This window comes from Planococcus citri, chromosome 5, assembly GCF_950023065.1.
Source record: "Planococcus citri chromosome 5, ihPlaCitr1.1, whole genome shotgun sequence".
NCBI lineage: Eukaryota > Metazoa > Arthropoda > Insecta > Hemiptera > Pseudococcidae > Planococcus > Planococcus citri.
In genome coordinates, this window is record NC_088681.1 from 7840723 (window position 1) to 7857904 (window position 17182).

General features: G+C 36.2%; 5 protein-coding genes across 5 annotated transcripts; 3 read left to right on the forward strand and 2 right to left on the reverse strand.

Moving 5' to 3' along the window:
* The first annotated feature begins 308 nt into the window (after positions 1-308).
* On the forward strand, positions 309-3012 carry LOC135847686 (uncharacterized). The gene is made up of 2 exons (XM_065367344.1): positions 309-525; positions 735-3012. The coding sequence occupies exon 2, from the start codon at positions 785-787 to the stop codon at positions 2201-2203; it is 1419 nt and encodes a 472-aa protein (XP_065223416.1). The 5' UTR covers positions 309-525; positions 735-784; the 3' UTR covers positions 2204-3012.
* Arp8 (Actin-related protein 8) lies at positions 2815-7650 on the reverse strand. The gene is made up of 11 exons (XM_065367343.1): positions 7486-7650; positions 7220-7387; positions 7028-7155; positions 6879-6957; positions 6641-6814; positions 6465-6575; positions 6044-6391; positions 3775-3921; positions 3481-3700; positions 3278-3406; positions 2815-3158 (listed from the first exon to the last, which is right to left on the reverse strand). Exons 1-11 carry the CDS (start codon positions 7513-7515, stop codon positions 2986-2988), a joined length of 1707 nt encoding a protein of 568 aa, XP_065223415.1. The 5' UTR covers positions 7516-7650; the 3' UTR covers positions 2815-2985.
* A 61-nt stretch (positions 7651-7711) lies between these two features.
* Positions 7712-9029, forward strand: LOC135847689 (methylthioribulose-1-phosphate dehydratase). Its single transcript, XM_065367347.1, has 6 exons — positions 7712-7891; positions 7954-8060; positions 8134-8294; positions 8369-8475; positions 8563-8765; positions 8841-9029. Exons 1-6 carry the CDS (start codon positions 7859-7861, stop codon positions 8914-8916), a joined length of 687 nt encoding a protein of 228 aa, XP_065223419.1. The 5' UTR covers positions 7712-7858; the 3' UTR covers positions 8917-9029.
* Positions 8803-15504, reverse strand: Ttc7 (tetratricopeptide repeat domain 7). The gene is made up of 16 exons (XM_065367342.1): positions 15132-15504; positions 14911-15062; positions 14673-14841; positions 14421-14597; positions 14219-14348; positions 14019-14137; positions 13837-13945; positions 13404-13551; positions 13131-13319; positions 12879-13054; positions 12524-12806; positions 12327-12447; positions 12002-12249; positions 11821-11925; positions 9505-9596; positions 8803-9424 (listed from the first exon to the last, which is right to left on the reverse strand). The coding sequence occupies exons 1-16, from the start codon at positions 15247-15249 to the stop codon at positions 9292-9294; spliced, it is 2469 nt and encodes an 822-aa protein (XP_065223414.1). The 5' UTR covers positions 15250-15504; the 3' UTR covers positions 8803-9291.
* A 186-nt stretch (positions 15505-15690) lies between these two features.
* On the forward strand, positions 15691-17174 carry LOC135847688 (geminin-like). Its single transcript, XM_065367346.1, has 4 exons — positions 15691-16006; positions 16081-16211; positions 16293-16665; positions 16754-17174. Exons 1-4 carry the CDS (start codon positions 15974-15976, stop codon positions 16919-16921), a joined length of 705 nt encoding a protein of 234 aa, XP_065223418.1. The 5' UTR covers positions 15691-15973; the 3' UTR covers positions 16922-17174.
* Positions 17175-17182: the final 8 nt, after the last annotated feature.

The following is a 17182-nucleotide window of genomic DNA, read 5'->3' on the forward strand; positions in this document are numbered from 1 at the left end:
AAATACTTTGGTTGGTCACAGTGAATGATAATAATGATAGCACATGATTGGTTGTTGGACTGGAGAGATAACATTTCACCAATCATATGCATCTATTTCACGTTGCCAACCTATATTTTTATTTTTTAATGAAAAACTTTCTTAGGGGTACTGGATATTTCTGGGCACCCTGTATGTATTTAGTCGGTAGGTACTTATGTTATGTAACGTTTAGTTACGGTTTCTGTTACTTTACTAGAGTTAACGTATTTGTACTAAAACTTGTTGTAAGCTTTTTAGCTTTGAGTAAAGCTCACCGAATAATCAATTGTACGACATTAGTTATTATGTTAATAAACGTTGAAATGTTCGCATCGTTTCGTTTCTTGAGTTTCCGTAAAATTATGCACGTTGTGCACGCTGTTTAAAAATGGTTTATTTTTCGTACCTCGACTCTGAACCAATTTATGGACCTACTACGACAGAATAGATCTTTAAAATTAAATGAAATTGAGCTCAGTAAAATCCGAAATCCTTCATTATAAGGTAGGTACCTATCTAATGTATTTACTACCCTGACAGATTTTGGTAAGTTGTGAATTTTAAATCTGCCAATAATTTGTGTAAAAAAAAAAAAAGACAAAATCTTACCTATACCTAGATACATTAGTTTAACGGGGGAATCCAATGTCTCACCGTTCGGTTTCTGTATCATTAGGTAATGATTAACTCAGTCTCAATTCTTTCAATTTCAGATATACCTACATAGATCTTCCATTAACATTGACATTTGCAAGATTTCGGAATGAATGTAGCCCAAAGAAACGTTTACGATCTTGTTTATCCAACTCCACCAGCTCTGAAACAACTCGCATGTATCGCTGTAGCGGCGAACTTATGCCGTGAAAAAATCAGTAACCATCGTTCGAATAATTCTATGGATAAAATAGATTTCCGTGAGAAAATCCCGTTAGACAGTTTGGCTCCTCATTTGCCATCAGCACTTCTTCCCTTGGTGGAAAAATACACCGAGGAAATTCAATATTCGTTTCGCGGTTGGCTCGAAGACATCTTGGACGTATTTGACGAGTTTATTTGCGATTTTGACGGCACCATTCATTACAGCAGAACAGCGAAACGAGCACTTTGTTGTAACGAAGTCAGCAAAGAAGTAAAATTCAAGATCGCTTGCGAGTACTGCTTTGAGAATGATATTCTAGAAATTTGGCCATCTGTGATGGATATTACTATTAATTTAAATGACCTTAATTTTTACAATCGTTCGCTGTCGTATTACTGGATCTGCCGCCTAAGAAATCAGTTGTACAAGATACCTCCACTAGATCAAGATTATTCGACTATCGATGACAGACTAATTCGAGTTCTCGAGGCGAATAACTGGTCAGCTGTGGAATATTTTTGGAATCGCTCAAATAATAATGCTGCAACACGAATGGAAAACACGATTTACTTGCTTGAAAATCAGAAGCATATATTCTGTAGATATGTACTCACAAAACTGAGTGATGAAGAAATTGATAGACTCGTAGCAGGCAGAAATGACGATTGGATGGAAACTTTACTGTGCGACAATTATGATAGAGAATGTGGAATAACTGCAGGAAGGCCTTGCTTTTTAGCAGCGTGGAAATTTATTAATAATAAAGTGAGCGAAAGCAGCTTTATTTGCATGGCTCGAGAAATTTTGAGACAACATACTCGTAATTCATTGGGCCTAAATAATGACCGGTGCTTTTTTAACGAGTTATGGAATAGTACTCCGAATCATTTGAAAAAATCTGTAATACCGCATGTTCTACTTGAAGAGACTTTATTTGAATTGACCGGATCACTGTGTTATATGGATGATCGAAGGAATTATTTTTTATTTGCGATTCTAACCGACTGTTCGTTTGAAATTAGAAACACTTTTTGGATGAAAAATTGGCGCATTTTGTTACTCGCAACGAACACCAATGATCTGCAACAATTCACGAATTTATGCTTGAAGAATGATGCTGAAATTACCCAGTTCAAAAAAAATCAACTTTCTAGTTATGAAAATATTAAAGAGGAATGCTCGAGGTATCTACTAACGTCGCGTTTTTCAGAGTTGAACGAATTTCTGTGTTTCTGCTGCGTGAAGAAAAAAACCATTAAAGATGTACAGCTGAAAATATTGAAAAACCATATGAATAAGTATGTTCTCAGACACAGTCCCTGACGATATAGATCGTTTGGATTGGTATAATATTACTGAGAGTATACCTTCATTTATCAAATTCATCGATGATACTTTCGATGATGACAAACTTGCTGCCGAGTACAAAAATCACTTCCTTTTTACCTCTGGAACCGTCCAAATTTTGGTCCAATGCCTGGATCAGGGTTGGTTTGAAAATTTGATGAAATTTGTCGATATGCTAGCGATATCCGAACAAGCTGCCGTAGATTTTAAAGAGGGTCACTTTGTACCTGCGTTTCAGAATCTTTCAACACGTGGTTTTCTTTGCGAAGAATTCCCTTCTTTTATACGATGGTGTTTGGGAAGCGATGATAAAATTATGCAATTTAAACGAAAATTATGCTTGGATGATATTGTTCGGAACATTATTCGTAAACAAGGGAGTCTTCTTTGGGATTGTGAATCTTACACAGAAAGTAGTTTAAGAGTTTTGTATAGTGAACTAGGTAGATTTATTGAATGGTATTTTCCAACTTCAGAAGAAGTAGCAGTTTTCAAGAAGAAGTTTGATGGGTTTGGATTGTATGCATCGGAGACATCAGATTGAAGTAAAAATAATATTTTGGTGCTACTATTTATAATAGACCTGAGTTATTTGTGAGTGTATTTTCATTTTAAAAGGAACTGGTCGTTTTAATTTATTTGTAATGAATATAAAATTTTAAAATTTCTGTACAAAAAATTCGCGAAAAAGGTTCAAATAGTATGTATGAATAGGTCATGGTGAATCGAAGAACACTGTTGTGCTTATACAGTCTTCATTACCAAATAAATACAGATTTTTCACGTAGCAGTTTGACTCCGTATTTTTCCCATTCTTGAGCTTGTATCCAGAGTTCTTGAGCTGATTCCAACGTTGCCATAATAGCAGCACCTTTCCAAGCGGTATTTTCCGAATCGATTTCTTTCGATGACATGATCACTTCGACCATTTCTACGGGGGAAAAAAATTATCTCAATTCCAATGATATTAAAAAATATAAAAATAAATCCAATCAGCAAAAAATATACATAGAATGAGAACCGAAATACACGTTATAAAAAAGAACTAACCAGTTTGATGAGGAGGTGAAATTAATTTCGATAATTTATTCTCTAGGAATTCGGTAATACCAGGGAACTTGATACCACCACCGATGACTAAAATGGATGAATAAAATTTACGTCTCTGTTCTTCGTTACCTAAGATGAGTAAAATAAAAGATTAACGAAGATAAACACATCGAAAAATATCAACCAATGATGATGTTATTTACCATATCTTTCAATACATCGTACAATTGCAACGTCTAAACCAACAGGATGATTATTTTCAGCGTTTAAAAATTCGGAAGTAGAAGTAGTCTGTTGAGAGCACCCTTCGGCGATGGTTTCAACCGCTAGGTCATCTTCTCCGGTAATCTGGGTAGTTAACGAGCCACTATCCGGTAACGTTTCACCGGTCATACCTTCTAGAGATTCTTTTGTACCTCTTCGCTGAAAATAAACGAAGAAGAATTAAATATAAAAGATTCAATCTGATGTAAGAAGACTTCATGATTGGAACTTACACTAGTTTCTCTCAAGTATTCCGCATCTAATGGGTCTTCGAAATGAGACTGGGTTCGAGTCTGAGTAGTAACTGATTTTGGACCGGTGATACCGAGTAATTCGGGATGGAATACGGATAACACTGCTATGATACATTCGTCTCCGACCTGATTAAATTTAAAAATTCGTTATGTTGGACAACAACATCAATATAGTCCGGCATATGACAATAGGAGTAATTGCACTCCCCTGCCGATCCTCCGGGACAACTTTTTACTTAAAGAGGACATCCTAAGGAACATTTTAAAGCAAACTTGCCCCAAAAAAAGTTGGGTTTACTTGAAAAATGGCGGCCATTTTGATTGACAGGTCAGTCGAAATCGCAGATTTTGCGTTTCAAAATAGGACTTGCACGAAATTTTTCAAACTTTACAAAGGTAGATCGAAAGATCATGCAAAAATTTATCACCTGTCAAAATTTCAAGTGCTAAAGTGCGTTTTTCGATTTTTGGTGAATTTTTGAAAATCAAATTTAGGCCAAAAATGAGGGAAAAAATCAAAATTTTACCAAATTGACCAAGAAATCAGAAATTCGGGATATACTCTATTTTCGACATGCCAAATCGATTGGAAACGGTTTCAACACGTTTTCAGCAGTTCTGAAGCCTCCAGCAGATTTTTGAAACTCAAAATTTCCACAAAATTCCATCAAATTAGAGTTGTAAAGCTGAAATTTATTCTAAAAACTAATTTCAATACGCTACGAAGTACTGCAGGTGAATTTCAAGTCGTTTTGGAGCCTCCAGTGACGTTTTGAAAATTCCTGAAGCCTCCAGCAGATGTTTAAAACTTTAAATTTTCACAAGATTTCATCAAATTAGAGTTGTAAAGCAGAAATTTATTGTAAAAACTAATTTCAATACGCTACGAAGTACTGCAGGTGAATGTCAAGTCGTTTTGGAGCCTCCAGTGACTTTTTGAAAATTTCTGAAGCCTCCAGCAGACGTTTGAGACTTTAAATTTTCACAAAATTTCATCAAAATGGAGATGGAAAGCTGAAATTTACTCTACACTCCAATTTTAACACCCTCTGAAAACGACTTTAGGTGGGTTCAAGTCATTTTAGAGCCTCCAGTGACTTTTTTGAAAATTACTGGAGCCTCTGAAATTTTCACAAAATTTCACCAAACTGAGATGGAGAGTGGAAATTTATTCTGCAAACTAATTTCAATACGCTACGAAGTTGACTGCTGGTGGATTTCAAGTCGTTTTGGAGCCTCCAGCGACTTTTTGAAAGGTTGTATTACGTTTTTTTGGAAAATTGAAGTTTCCTAAAAGTAGCTGGAAGCTTCAAAACCATTTGAAACCACAATGTAGTCTGCGAAGTAAATTTCAGCTAGCCAAATCTATTTGATAAATTAATGTTGGGGAAATTTCAAGTTTCAAAAATCTACTGGAGGCTCCAGTAATTTTCGAAAAAGTCGCTGGAGCCTCTAAACTGACTTGAACCCACCTGAAGTCGTCTTCAGAGGGTGTTAAAATTGGAGTGTAGAGTAAATTTCAGCTTTCCATCTCCATTTTGATGAAATTTTGTGAAAATTGAAAGTTTCAAACATCTGCTGGAGGCTTTAGGAATTTTCAAAAAGTCACTGGAGGCTTCAAAACGACTTGAAATTCACCTGCAGTACTTCGTAGCGTATTGCAATTAGTTTTTAGAATAAATTTCAGCTTTACAACTCTAACTTTATGGCATTTTGTGGGAATTTCGGGTTTCAAAAATCTGCTGGAGGCTCCAGAACTGCTCAAAACGGGTTGAAACCGTTTCCAATCGATTTGGCATGTCGAAAATAGAGTATATCCCAAATTTTAGATTTCTTGGTCAATTTGATAAAATTTTGATTTTTTCCCTCATTTTTGGCCTAAATTTGATTTTCAAAAATTCACCAAAAATCGAAAAACGCACTTCAGCACTTGAAATTTTGCAGGTGATGAATTTTTGCATGATCTTTCGATCTACCTTTGTAAAGTTTGAAAAATTTCGTGCAAGCCTATTCTGAAACGCAAAACCTGCGATTTCGGCTGACCTGTCAATCAAAATGGCCGCCATTTTGTAAGTAAGGCCAACTTTTTTTTGGGCAAGTTTGCTTTAAAATGTTCCTCAGGATGTCCTCTTTAAGAAAAAAGTTGTCCCGGAGGATCGTCGGGGGGGGAGGGGTGCAATTACTCCTATTGTCGTATTATGCCGGACTAATATGATTATGGTGAAAGATCCAATCCAACAGAACGTACTTGAATCGTATACCGTTGGACGGATTTCTTTGGCTGTCGTATCACGAAGGTTTTCTCGTAACATCCGCAAACATCCAGATGCACGTGACAAAAATCATGCTTCAGTTTCTGCATCAGATACGCGTCCAATCGTAATTTCGTAGGATCACACTCGGAATATGGGAAAGCGCACTTTTGCAACAGCCAGTGAAACGTTTGGGTTATATCGGCTCCACCGTAGCCCATTTTAACTCTGGTGTTCGGTAACGAGATACCGTCTTCGACGCAGCTAATGGAGGTTTTTTCGTGACCAACGTCTACTACACAAGCGTAACTTAGCCCTGCACCGAAAGTGGCAGCGACGTGATCCTGTCGAGTAGAATAAATTATTTTAACGTGGTATTTCAACTTGGGATACGACGAATGACGAATTCGAACTCACTTGGAGCAAGAAACATGATCCGAATTTCATCGAACGAAGCAATAAATTCATCAGTTCGCGAGCGTGACTTCGATTAAATACATCGGGAATTACAAGAACACATTTGAAATCCTAAAACAACGTCTAAATATTAAACGATTATCGTTATTTCATCGTGTACTGAACGAAATGCTTACTTTGAAGTCTTTAGCATCGATACCCAAATGAAATCTAATAATGTACGACCAAATAGTCGTCAGGTTTTCTAAAACGCTCATTAAACTGCCACCGATCCCTTTATGCAGATTTAATTCACCTCGACGTATTGGGAAATGAACGTTGTAATCGGATTGCGGATCTAGATTCAAAATCTAAGTACTCGAATTAACATAATAATACATCTGTGGTACAAGAGGTGTATAATCGTATCCTTACTTCATCTCCTATCACTACGGTATCATCGGTTTGGTACCATTCTCCTCCGGATGCGTTCAAAACTTGACCACTGACTCGTCTAGTACAAAATAACAGTTGAACTAAATATCATCCTGAGACGATTAATACTTTTTAACAAGCTTATGTACCTATTGAAAGCTGCTATTTGCTGCGGAGGTGTTACGTATCTTCTTCTACCTGATGACTGATTCTGCGATTGTAGAAATCTGGACACTTGTAGTCTCGATTCTTCGATTTCTTTGAGATCATCTTTATTCTATAGAATTAAGATCGACGTTACAAAAGAACTAAACTACATTTTGAGCTCTTGAAAATCTTACTTTGAGTACAACTTGCGGCAGTAGAGAATCGACATGGCTGGCTCCTCCGGTGTATCGTTTTGTAGCCACAGCATGAAGTAGAGTAACGGGATTAATGTCGGAAGCTCGTCCTATTCTAATGTACAACGATCCGGGATGTATAATGATGGCATTTTTCATAGCAGTATCCTGAAATAAATGATACAAAATCAACTCTGATGAGTGATGATAGTTTTCAACGATGGAAATTCGTCTTCTTTCACTTGAAGAGTGCTACTTTCACTTACTTCTGAGCCAAATTCTTGAAACGAGGGCATTATTACTTCTTTTTAGGTAGTATCATTTCCATTGTATTTTTCAAACTTGTAGATCTGAGAATTCGAAATAAATTCTGAAAAAAATCTTGTTAGTATACTTGTTAGTCTTGAATCTGATAAGATTTTGTTTGTACACTTTGGTAGCTCCTCCTTCGACTCCTCCTTCTGCTCCTTCTCTGTAAACTGATAAGAAACCGATACGAACGATGAAAAACAGAAAAATATCAAGCAACTAAATAAATAGCTAATTCTAATTATGAATAAAATTCATTGTTCCAAACCGATTTGATCGAATCACTACTCAACCTCTGCCCATCTCGTAAAAGTCATCGTATCAATCAAAATGTCTTCGCAAACGAACGGCGATTCTGCTACCGTAAGTTACTCAAAAATCTCATCTCAATTTACAAAATCATTCTGAAAGTATTTATTATTCAGGCGAACCCCAAAGAGCATCCATCTGTGTTGATACCCGAGCTTTGCAAACTGTTCTATGGACTCGGTTGGGTGACCGGTACCGGCGGTGGAATCAGCATAAAACAAGGGTTAGTAATCAGTCGATTCGTTCTGTCATCTATAATCTATTTGACCAATGATTCGTATATAATATGGCTACAGAGATGAAATATACATCGCTCCTTCCGGTGTTCAAAAAGAGAGAATGACTGACGATGATTTATTCATCCAAGATATCAACGGTACCGATATTAGGACTCCGCCAGCTGCCAAGAAACTGAAAAAGAGTCAATGTACGCCTTTATTCATGTGTGCTTACAAAGGTAAACTGATTGGTAGCACATATTCGTTGATTATTCTACGATGAGAGTTACACTACGTTGATGACTTTTTTCAGCTCGTAACGCTGGAGCTGTCATCCATACCCATTCCAAAACAGCTGTATTAGTTACCTTGCTATACCCTGGCAAAGAATTTAGACTTTCACATTTCGAAATGATCAAGGTACCGTACTACCTTTATTTACTCCTATCTAAGAGTAAGACCTGTGCTTAACTTGAAATTCGTTCTCGATGGTAATTTTCCCCTCAGGGTATAAGAAACCAACACCTAAACCGATACTACAATTACGACGAAGAAATCGTTATACCAATCATCGAAAACACCTGTAACGAATGTGATCTAGAACAAAGTATGGCAGAAGCTATCGAAAAATACCCTCAAACCAGCGCTGTACTGGTTCGTCGTCACGGTATTTACATTTGGGGCGATACTTGGCAGCAAGCTAAAACACAGTGAGTGACATTCTTTCCCAATTGAAAAAAGATGAAATGATTTCACAATAATTTATGGTACTGGAATTGTTACAGAACCGAATGTTACGATTACTTATTCGATATCGTTGTACAAATGAAACAACTTGGATTGGATCCGAAAAACGTTTAAAATAAATATACCTTATAAATAGTACATTGGAAAGAAAAAGATTTTAAATAAATTACAATATGGTAACTATATAAAGGTAATAATATACGTAAAACTATACATAATTCAACGGATATGTTCTGTATTATTATTTTTTTTGACTCGAATGGAAGCTTTTTAGTCTTAGAAAAGAAATCATGGACTTTGAAGGCAGTTATTATAAACTTCCAGTATTTTATCCGTTTTTTTTCTTGTAGTACAACATAATAATTGAGTATTTGAAAATATTAACCCCGTTTACCCCTCTCCTATCACAAATTTACCGGAATACCAAAAAACCCGTCGCTAATACGAATATTAATATAACAATTTAAATAATCATTGATCGAAAACACTTCACTCGAAAGTGATAGGGATTGTGTTATAGGGCAGCACCGGACTAATAGTTTCAGTATGTAGGGCAGTAGCCAAACAATCGGTGGCACTTTGAGCTTCTCCGGCCGATTCTAAAACTTTGCCTAAATTGTACCTGAAAATAAACGGATTGATAAAATGAGACTTAATGTTTGGTTGTTGGAGAGAGGATTATTTTCGAGTAAATAATTTTACCAAGTTTGAGATGACCAGGGATCTAGTTTAGCAGCGTAGCGAAGAATCTTCTCGGCTAATCTTTGATTTCCGGTGTAATGGCACATCAAACCCTGAGACAATTTGAAGAAAAAAATGAATTATAGTGTAAAATTGAAATATAAATCGAATTAGAATTAGGCTGGGAGTTTTTGGAGGGTCGAAAAATTCAGTAGGAAGAGTTGAAGAGGAAAGATGTATTTTGATTGTTTTATATTTTTGGAATTGCACAGTGGAGGGTGAGGGGGGAGGGTGAACTCTGAAACCCCATTTCAAGAGCATTTTTTAAAAATTCTGACAAGGGAACCTCTTGAGGCGTCCGCCTCCGATTTGAACGGGACCGCGATTTTTGGAAAGAGCATGTTCTAAAACCCCCAAATCCAAATTTTCAGGTGCCCTTGTTCATTTTTCGATTTTTGGCGAATTTTTGAAAATCCAAAATTGACAAAATTTGGTGATTTATGCTTTTTTTTGAAGAAGTACTTACTTGATCAGTAAAAATGTTCAAAAGAAGTCCTAAACCTGATATTAACCCCCCAAATCCAAATTTCGCCATTTCCAGCCATTCTGGAGCCTCCAGCGCTATTTTTCAATTTCTCCAGAATTTTGAATTTGCTCCAGAAGGCGTGAATATGAAGTTGGGCAGCTAAAAATCGAGTTGTGTGTTATACTCGACCTGTTCAACGAATTTATCCACATTTGAGCAGATTCTGGAGCGGACACCTCAAGAGTGGTTTTTTGACGAGCTTTTTTTCAAAATAAAATATCCAAAAACCAAAAATTCCTCGTTTGTGAGAAAATTTTCGAAATTTGCGCGAATCGCTGTATTTTGTCATTAATTAACTACACGAGAGCGAGTTTTGCCATTTCCAGCCTTTCTTTGGCCTCCCTTCAATTTTTGGATATTTTTATTATGAAAAAACTGGTCAAAAACCCACTCTTGAGGTGTCCCCTCCAGAATCGGCTCAAATGTGAATAAATTCGTTAAACAGTTCGAGCATAACACACAACTCGATTTTTAGCTGCCCAACTTCATATTCACGCCTTCTGGAGCTAATTCAAAATTCTGGAGAAATTGAAAAATCGCACTGGAGGCTCCAGAATAGCTGGAAATGGCGAAATTCACCCTCTAGGGGTTAGTTCATGACAAAATACTGCGATTCCAGCTAATTTCGAAAATTTTCTCACAAACGAGGAATTTTTGGTTTTTGGATATTTTATTTTGAAAAAAAGCTGGTCAAAAACCCACTTTTGAGGTGTCCCCTCCAGAATCGGCTCAAATGTGAATAAATTCAATAAATTCGTTAAACAGTTCGAGCATAACACACAACTCAATTTTTAGCTGCCCAACTTCATATTCACGCTTTCTGGAGCAAATTCAAAATTCTGGAGAAATTGAAAAATAGCGCTGGAGGCTCCAGAATGGCTGGAAATGGTGAAATTTGGATTTGGGGGGTTAATATCAGGTTTAGGACTCATTTTGAACATTTTTACTGATCAAGTAAGTACTTTTTCAAAAAAAGCATAAATCACCTAAATAGTCAATTTTGGATTTTCAATCGAAAAATAAACTAGGGCACTAGGGCACCTGAAAATTTGGATTTGGTGGTTTTAGAACATGCTCTTTCCAAAAATCGCGGTCCCGTTCAAATCGGAGGCGGACACCTCAAGAGGTTGCCTTGTGAGTGCAAAATTGGGTCATTTTTAGAAAAGGTGTCACTTGACCTATCAAAATAGGTTAAAAATTCGAGAGAAAATTCAAATATTTTGACGTAAATGTTTTTTGAGCATTTTTGAAGCATTTTGAGTTCAAAAAGGGGCCATGATTTTCTAGATTTTCGTTAAAGACGTCATGTGACCAATAAAAATGGGATACAATTTTGACAGAAAAACTAACATTTCAATGTAAATTTGATTTGAGCGATTAAAAAAAAATTTGAGCACAAATTGATCATGACTTTGAGCGTTTTTGAAAAAAATGCTGACTCATCAAAATGGATTAAAATTTTAAATTTTTTAAAACTGCTCAAAAAAGTTTCGATGAAAATTTTTGATTTTTTCCCCAAAATTCGTCGAAAATTTCCATAAAACATTTTCGTCAAAATATACGAATTTTTTGTAAAATTTGAACACATTTTGATACATTGATGAGACATTTTCAAAAATTCCAAAAAAATCCAGATCTAATTCTAGGGTCAACATTTTCCAAAACACATTTTCGTCAAATTATTTAAATTTCTCGCCAAATTCCCAATTTTTTTAAGAGGGGGGGGGGGTGATTTTTTTTTGTATACTAACCAAATGTTGTAAGCTTTTCAAATGGCAAGGATTCAGCGAGAATGCTCCTCCGTACGCTAATCTGGCTTCGTTGAATTCGTTTTTGTATTCGTGTATTCTTCCTTTCTGTATGTGAAAATAAAATCAATTTAGAAAAATCAATTCGAGTCATCTTTACACTGAATTATGTGGTGTCACTGACCATGTACATAATGTAATGAGAATTCGAGTAAATATTGATGGCTTCTTGCAAACAGCTCGTTGCAGCGGCTAATTGATCTTGTTCTAGATATATTTCGGCCAATAAGAGCCAGATTTTATGTTGCATAGTCCACGTATTATGGCCACTGGTTGGTTTTCTCATTGATGAGCTGATTGACGAAGCTCCGACGTCGGACAAGGCTTGATCTATTTTCGCTATGGAGAAGGTTTGAGTGGCGTGCATCGAGTCTGGGTAAATTGAACGTTAATTAGTTAGGGGTTAAAATTTGTGTAGATTTTAATGCACAATTTATTCAATAATGTACTTGATTCGCGATCTGAGAATTCCACCGGAAGAAATCGGCTATCTGAATGATCCGAGCTGATTTGAGAGCTCGAGGTGGTTTTCCATAAAGATAGCATACGTTTACCGATCATTAAAGCAGTCTGAAACACATGGTTAAGATTAGAGAGGTCGAAGAAAACAGATAAATAAACTTCATCGTTCGTGTATTCGACTCACTTCGTTATTTTGCAAATGTAATTCGAGATGAATTTTCAAAAAATGCAAAGAAATACTATCCGGATATTCTTGCAAAGCGAAATCCAGTAATTCCGAAGCCTCCTTCATTTGTTTTTGAGCAGTGAGCAAAAGGATCATTAAATGCAGCGAAGGTAAATGCTCCGGATACAAGTTGAGAGCTGCTTTGACGTGTATTACAGCTTCGGAGATCTGATACTGGAATGCGGCGTGAAGACCAAGGTAATACTTGGCCAGATGATCGTTCGTATCTAACTGATGAGCTCTAGAAAATAATGAAAAAGTAATTAGAGTTGATTGACCCACGATTCGAATAGAATAATTTCGATGTACTGACTTGAGAAAAGAATCGTGAGCTAATCTGTGGTATTTATCGCGAGCAGATTTCACCAGTGGAAGCGCAGCTTTGCTATGAGCACCGATACCCACGTATAAGTAGCATCTAGAGAGCAAATGTGGATTCGAAATATCGCAGTTTAACGCCTTCTGGCTTAATTCCAATCCTTCGTCGATCTGTACACATGAAACGAGTCATTTTTTTAGAATTTTCTGCTCGAAAATTGACCAATAGAAATAAATTTTCACGTACTTTATTCAAATGATGATAAGCTATCCGAGCAGCGATCAGTTTAGGTTGGACTTCGTTACTTTTCAAACGAATTACCTCCTTCATCATGTCGAAAGCTCGACTATATTGACCTATAGCGTCTAAACAGAGAGCATGCTGCATCCAAATATGAGCTTCGTCGCTGGAAAACTTCATAGCTCTGTCGAAAGACTGAATACAGGACAGGACACGGAAATTAATTCAATTAGAAAGAACGAAAACTCAGAATCAAAGTATAGGATGAATGATACCAACCTCTTGTAATAATGAGAACTGTTTCCAACGAACTAAAGCCACGGTGAGTAAATCATAAACGACGGTAGCATTCGTAAAGGCTCTCGATCTGGCGTCTTTGAATTCCGGCGACTGACTCAGGACAGCGTTTTTAGCGGCCATGGCTTCACTACGCGACAAAATTCCGAGTATTAAAAATTCACTTATTTACATAAAATAAAAAAGAAAAATACGGTAGCATTTTTCTTTTTTTTGTCAAGGTTACGCTTATTTACAGAAAACCTTATTACAATAGTTATAAAAAGATTCAAGGTCTGGAGGTACGTGAATAATTAAAGAAATGAACGCCTCCGATACACGATAAGAAGATAAGGAATATAAATTTCACTCGAGTAAGCTTTTTTATACAAGTTGTGAACGTAATTATGAAATATCATCGTTGTTAACCACGTACCTGATCAAAAGCAGTAAAATGATTTCTTCGTATTCGTTCCGCGGGCAGAATATATTCAGTCCAGTGTATTTGTTAGGTTTCCACGGAGTAGCTTGTGTTTTTTTGTTATCTAAAAGTAAAGGATCGAATAAGTATACAGGCAGTTTGGAAAAATGTCTCAAGAATTCATCACGAAGACGTACCTGCTGGAGGAACGTACGCATTTCCGACCATACCACGTAATAAAATTTCAGCTAATTGACGACATAGTGTTAATCGAAGAACATGCGCTCCTGGAGCTTCGACAGCGGACAACATGTTTCTAAAATTAAAAAAGCACAGTAAAATGTCTAACGTCCTTAAACATCACCGACGAGAAAGTAAATGTATTTGAAAAAGAAACCTGTAAAATGTAACTGCATCGGTTAATTGTCCGTGTTCGATTAAGAAAATAGGGGTCCTTAGAATAGCGGTTTCAATCAATACGCTCAAATGCGTCGCCGAATGACTGCTCGGTTGTGGAGAATGTGATCCTACAGACAGAACATTATTAGTTCAGATTGGCAATAGTGAAATAAACTCGTCGATTTTCTCAAAGTGCTAACCGGTAGTTGCGGTTGAAACGATTGCGTTTACGTTTAGACTGTGTTGTTTGTCTTGTTGTTGTAAATACAGCAGACCTAGATCGCTGGCAGTTTCGTAGCAGTGTTTGATTTGTTCGACCCATTCTAAACGAGCGTTTCTGGCAGTCGTCTGGGGTGGCATTTTTTCCGAACATAAACCTTTTGGTGGGGGAAAAATCATCTATAGAGCATTCGAAATAGGCATCGGGATCACATCGAGTTTGAAAATATTACCTTTGATGGCGAAAGATTCGGCTATGATGCGAATACTTCGAGGAGCCAGAGTTTTCTCAGTCAAACCTTGTAAATCAGCTTCGTCGAAATGCTTTAAGGCTCCTTCGTAGTCTCCCAAGGCGTATTGCACCTTGCCAAGTAATAAATGACCATCGAGAGCTACTCCACACTGAAATATAATCGACCCAAGTGTATTAGATTGACGATAGATTCAAAGCTAGCGCTGAGAGCTTATTACTTTATCTCCTTGCTCGGTTATAGCTTCAGAGAGGTAATGTTTGGCTTCGGCTAGTCCGATTCGAGCTTTACTGATATTCTTCTCTAAAGGTGGATTATTCTCTAGGTAACTTTCGAGTTTAGCTTCACCAACGAGGAAACTGTGTAAGGGAGCTGAAATAGTCAAGAGGTGTGAACACTGCTGATTGTTGATGAGAGATGATTAATCTTTTGATGACTTACGTTTCGGTTTGATTAATAAATCTGCTAGTTCGATTACTCTGTTCCAGTTTCCATCCTCCCTGTTTTTCTCGATATCGTTTTCAACGACGACTTTACCCTTGGGTGTTTTTCCAGCCATTGTTTCGAATGGTGAATTTATTGATTATATTAACTAGAATTGAAACAACTTTGATTTATCATAACTGGTTGAAATCGAATTATTATAGGAGAGTGGAATACTGAATTAAATTTTGATTGAATTAAGTTTCTGAAAAGAAAAGAAATTTGATAAAAGTAATCAAAATTTTTCACTGATCGAAATTTTTTTTGTAATCATAATAATCCCAAAGAGCTATGATGAATTTTGTTGGATAAAAAAAAACATTGAAATGAAAAGAGAAAGACGACAGTTGACCGAATTTTGGAGTCGATTTTTCTTTTTTTTTTATACGATCATATGGAATTTCTTGCTATTGCCATTTTCTAAAATAGTGTGAATTGATGTGATTTGAATTTTAATTAGAATTTTTTAAAATTTTAATTATGAAAAAAACAAAAAAACTCAAAATTTCATTTTAAATTAGAACTGTCCAAAAATCGTTATCATAAATCAAAATCAAAGAATCAATCTAGAAAATTTCATCTGTGACTTTTTCACAGCTGATTGTTTTGATCGCCGAGTTTTCATTTTCCCTCCATTACGCAAAACTGAGAAATCTGATCTGAATCATTGAAAATTCGAGATATTTTGACGTTTCGCTCGCTTTCGTTCGTAATCTTAATTTATTTTCGTGATTTTCGTATTATCAGGTTGAATTCTATTTATATTTTATCAACATTCCATCCTATTGTTAAATTATCGAATGATGAAAACCGAAAAACTCAAGACCAAAGAGGTAAGCATAATCAACTCCATGTTACTTTTACTAACAATGTCTTTCCGGCGCATTTTAACCTAATTTTTTCGCAGGTTTTTAAGGATATGAATAACACCACGACGGGAGTCAGTCAGGGCAAAAAGCTCACTGTTGGAATCAAAACCGAAGCATGCGGCGATAAAGAGAATCTGGTCAAGAAGACCAAGATATCGTACGATACCGGGTAAGCGTCTCGTATCTCACTGTTTATTTTCCTAATCGTATTCTACATATTATACCTCTCTAACCGTGTATTATTGTTCAGGGATGCTTTAAAAGTTCCACCTTGTATGCCCGAACTGGGCGAGTCGACGAAGGAAAAGGCAAAGGTACCGGAAATCAGCGAATCCATCAAAGAGAAAACAAAATCATTCGAATTGCCAGAGTTCACGAAAGAGAAAAAGAAACCTATCGAAGAACCGAATGAAATGTGTAAAAAGATCACCGCTGAAGATCTAACTTCTTCAAATCCTAGTGATATATACTGGAAAACGTTGGCCGAAAAGAGGCTGGTAGCTTTACACGAAGCGTTAGATGAAAATTCCACCTTACATGAAAAAATAACTAAATTGCAAGATGAAAATTCAACGTTGAAACAAGCTCTAGCCGAGGCGACCGATGTGATCGAACTTTTAAACGTAAGTTAACGTATTTATTCGTTTCTTAGTTACGTTTGCGTATCAGTGCGAATTTCCTGTGCCTAATATTGTAATACTTATGTTTCAGGAAATGGTCAAAGAGAATGATGAAGCCGAAGGTGAAGCTGAGGAATCACACGAGTCTTCTGACGAAGAGAAAACCAGTCAGGGGACTAGTAGTAAAGATAAATCACCCGTTAAAGCTTTCGAAGATAGTACAATACTTGAAGAAGATTCTGATTCTTCTGTAGATTAGGTTTTTTTTTTCAATATAGGTTTAGGTTTTTTTTTTTGGCCATGTTATTTGTGGTTCAAAATTTTTTTTGGTCGAAAGTTTTCGTCATTAGAAATTTTTAAGTAAGTTTGCTGTTCATATTTTTACGATTATTTTTAGTTGACTTTATAAATGTTTTAATGTACGTGTTAATATTCTTTAGGTAGCTTAATTTTATGTAAGGATATCTTTACCTTGAGAGAAATTAAAATTTTTTTGTACTGAATTAATTAAACATGTTTA

What these genes read in the sequence shown, in the direction of transcription:
- LOC135847686 (XM_065367344.1), top strand. Translation starts at nt 785, where the DNA reads ATGAATGTAGCCCAAAGAAACGTTTACGATCTTGTTTATCCAACTCCA.
- LOC135847688 (XM_065367346.1), top strand. Translation starts at nt 15,974, where the DNA reads ATGATGAAAACCGAAAAACTCAAGACCAAAGAG. An exon ending in AAGATATCGTACGATACCGG is followed by an intron (nt 16,212 to 16,292) that starts GTAAGCGTCTCG and finishes ATTATTGTTCAG; the next exon opens with GGATGCTTTAAAAGTTCCAC. An exon ending in ATGTGATCGAACTTTTAAAC is followed by an intron (nt 16,666 to 16,753) that starts GTAAGTTAACGT and finishes CTTATGTTTCAG; the next exon opens with GAAATGGTCAAAGAGAATGA.
- LOC135847689 (XM_065367347.1), top strand. Translation starts at nt 7,859, where the DNA reads ATGTCTTCGCAAACGAACGGCGATTCTGCTACC. An exon ending in GGAATCAGCATAAAACAAGG is followed by an intron (nt 8,061 to 8,133) that starts GTTAGTAATCAG and finishes ATATGGCTACAG; the next exon opens with AGATGAAATATACATCGCTC. An exon ending in CACATTTCGAAATGATCAAG is followed by an intron (nt 8,476 to 8,562) that starts GTACCGTACTAC and finishes TTTTCCCCTCAG; the next exon opens with GGTATAAGAAACCAACACCT.
- Arp8 (XM_065367343.1), bottom strand. Translation starts at nt 7,515, where the DNA reads ATGCCCTCGTTTCAAGAATTTGGCTCAGAA. An exon ending in TCGATGCTAAAGACTTCAAA is followed by an intron (nt 6,576 to 6,640) that starts GTAAGCATTTCG and finishes ACGTTGTTTTAG; the next exon opens with GATTTCAAATGTGTTCTTGT. An exon ending in TTCACCTCCTCATCAAACTG is followed by an intron (nt 3,159 to 3,277) that starts GTTAGTTCTTTT and finishes TTTCCCCCGTAG; the next exon opens with AAATGGTCGAAGTGATCATG.
- Ttc7 (XM_065367342.1), bottom strand. Translation starts at nt 15,249, where the DNA reads ATGGCTGGAAAAACACCCAAGGGTAAAGTCGTCGTTGAAAACGATATC. An exon ending in GATGCAGTTACATTTTACAG is followed by an intron (nt 14,138 to 14,218) that starts GTTTCTTTTTCA and finishes TTTTAATTTTAG; the next exon opens with AAACATGTTGTCCGCTGTCG. An exon ending in AGTTCTCATTATTACAAGAG is followed by an intron (nt 13,320 to 13,403) that starts GTTGGTATCATT and finishes TCCTGTATTCAG; the next exon opens with TCTTTCGACAGAGCTATGAA.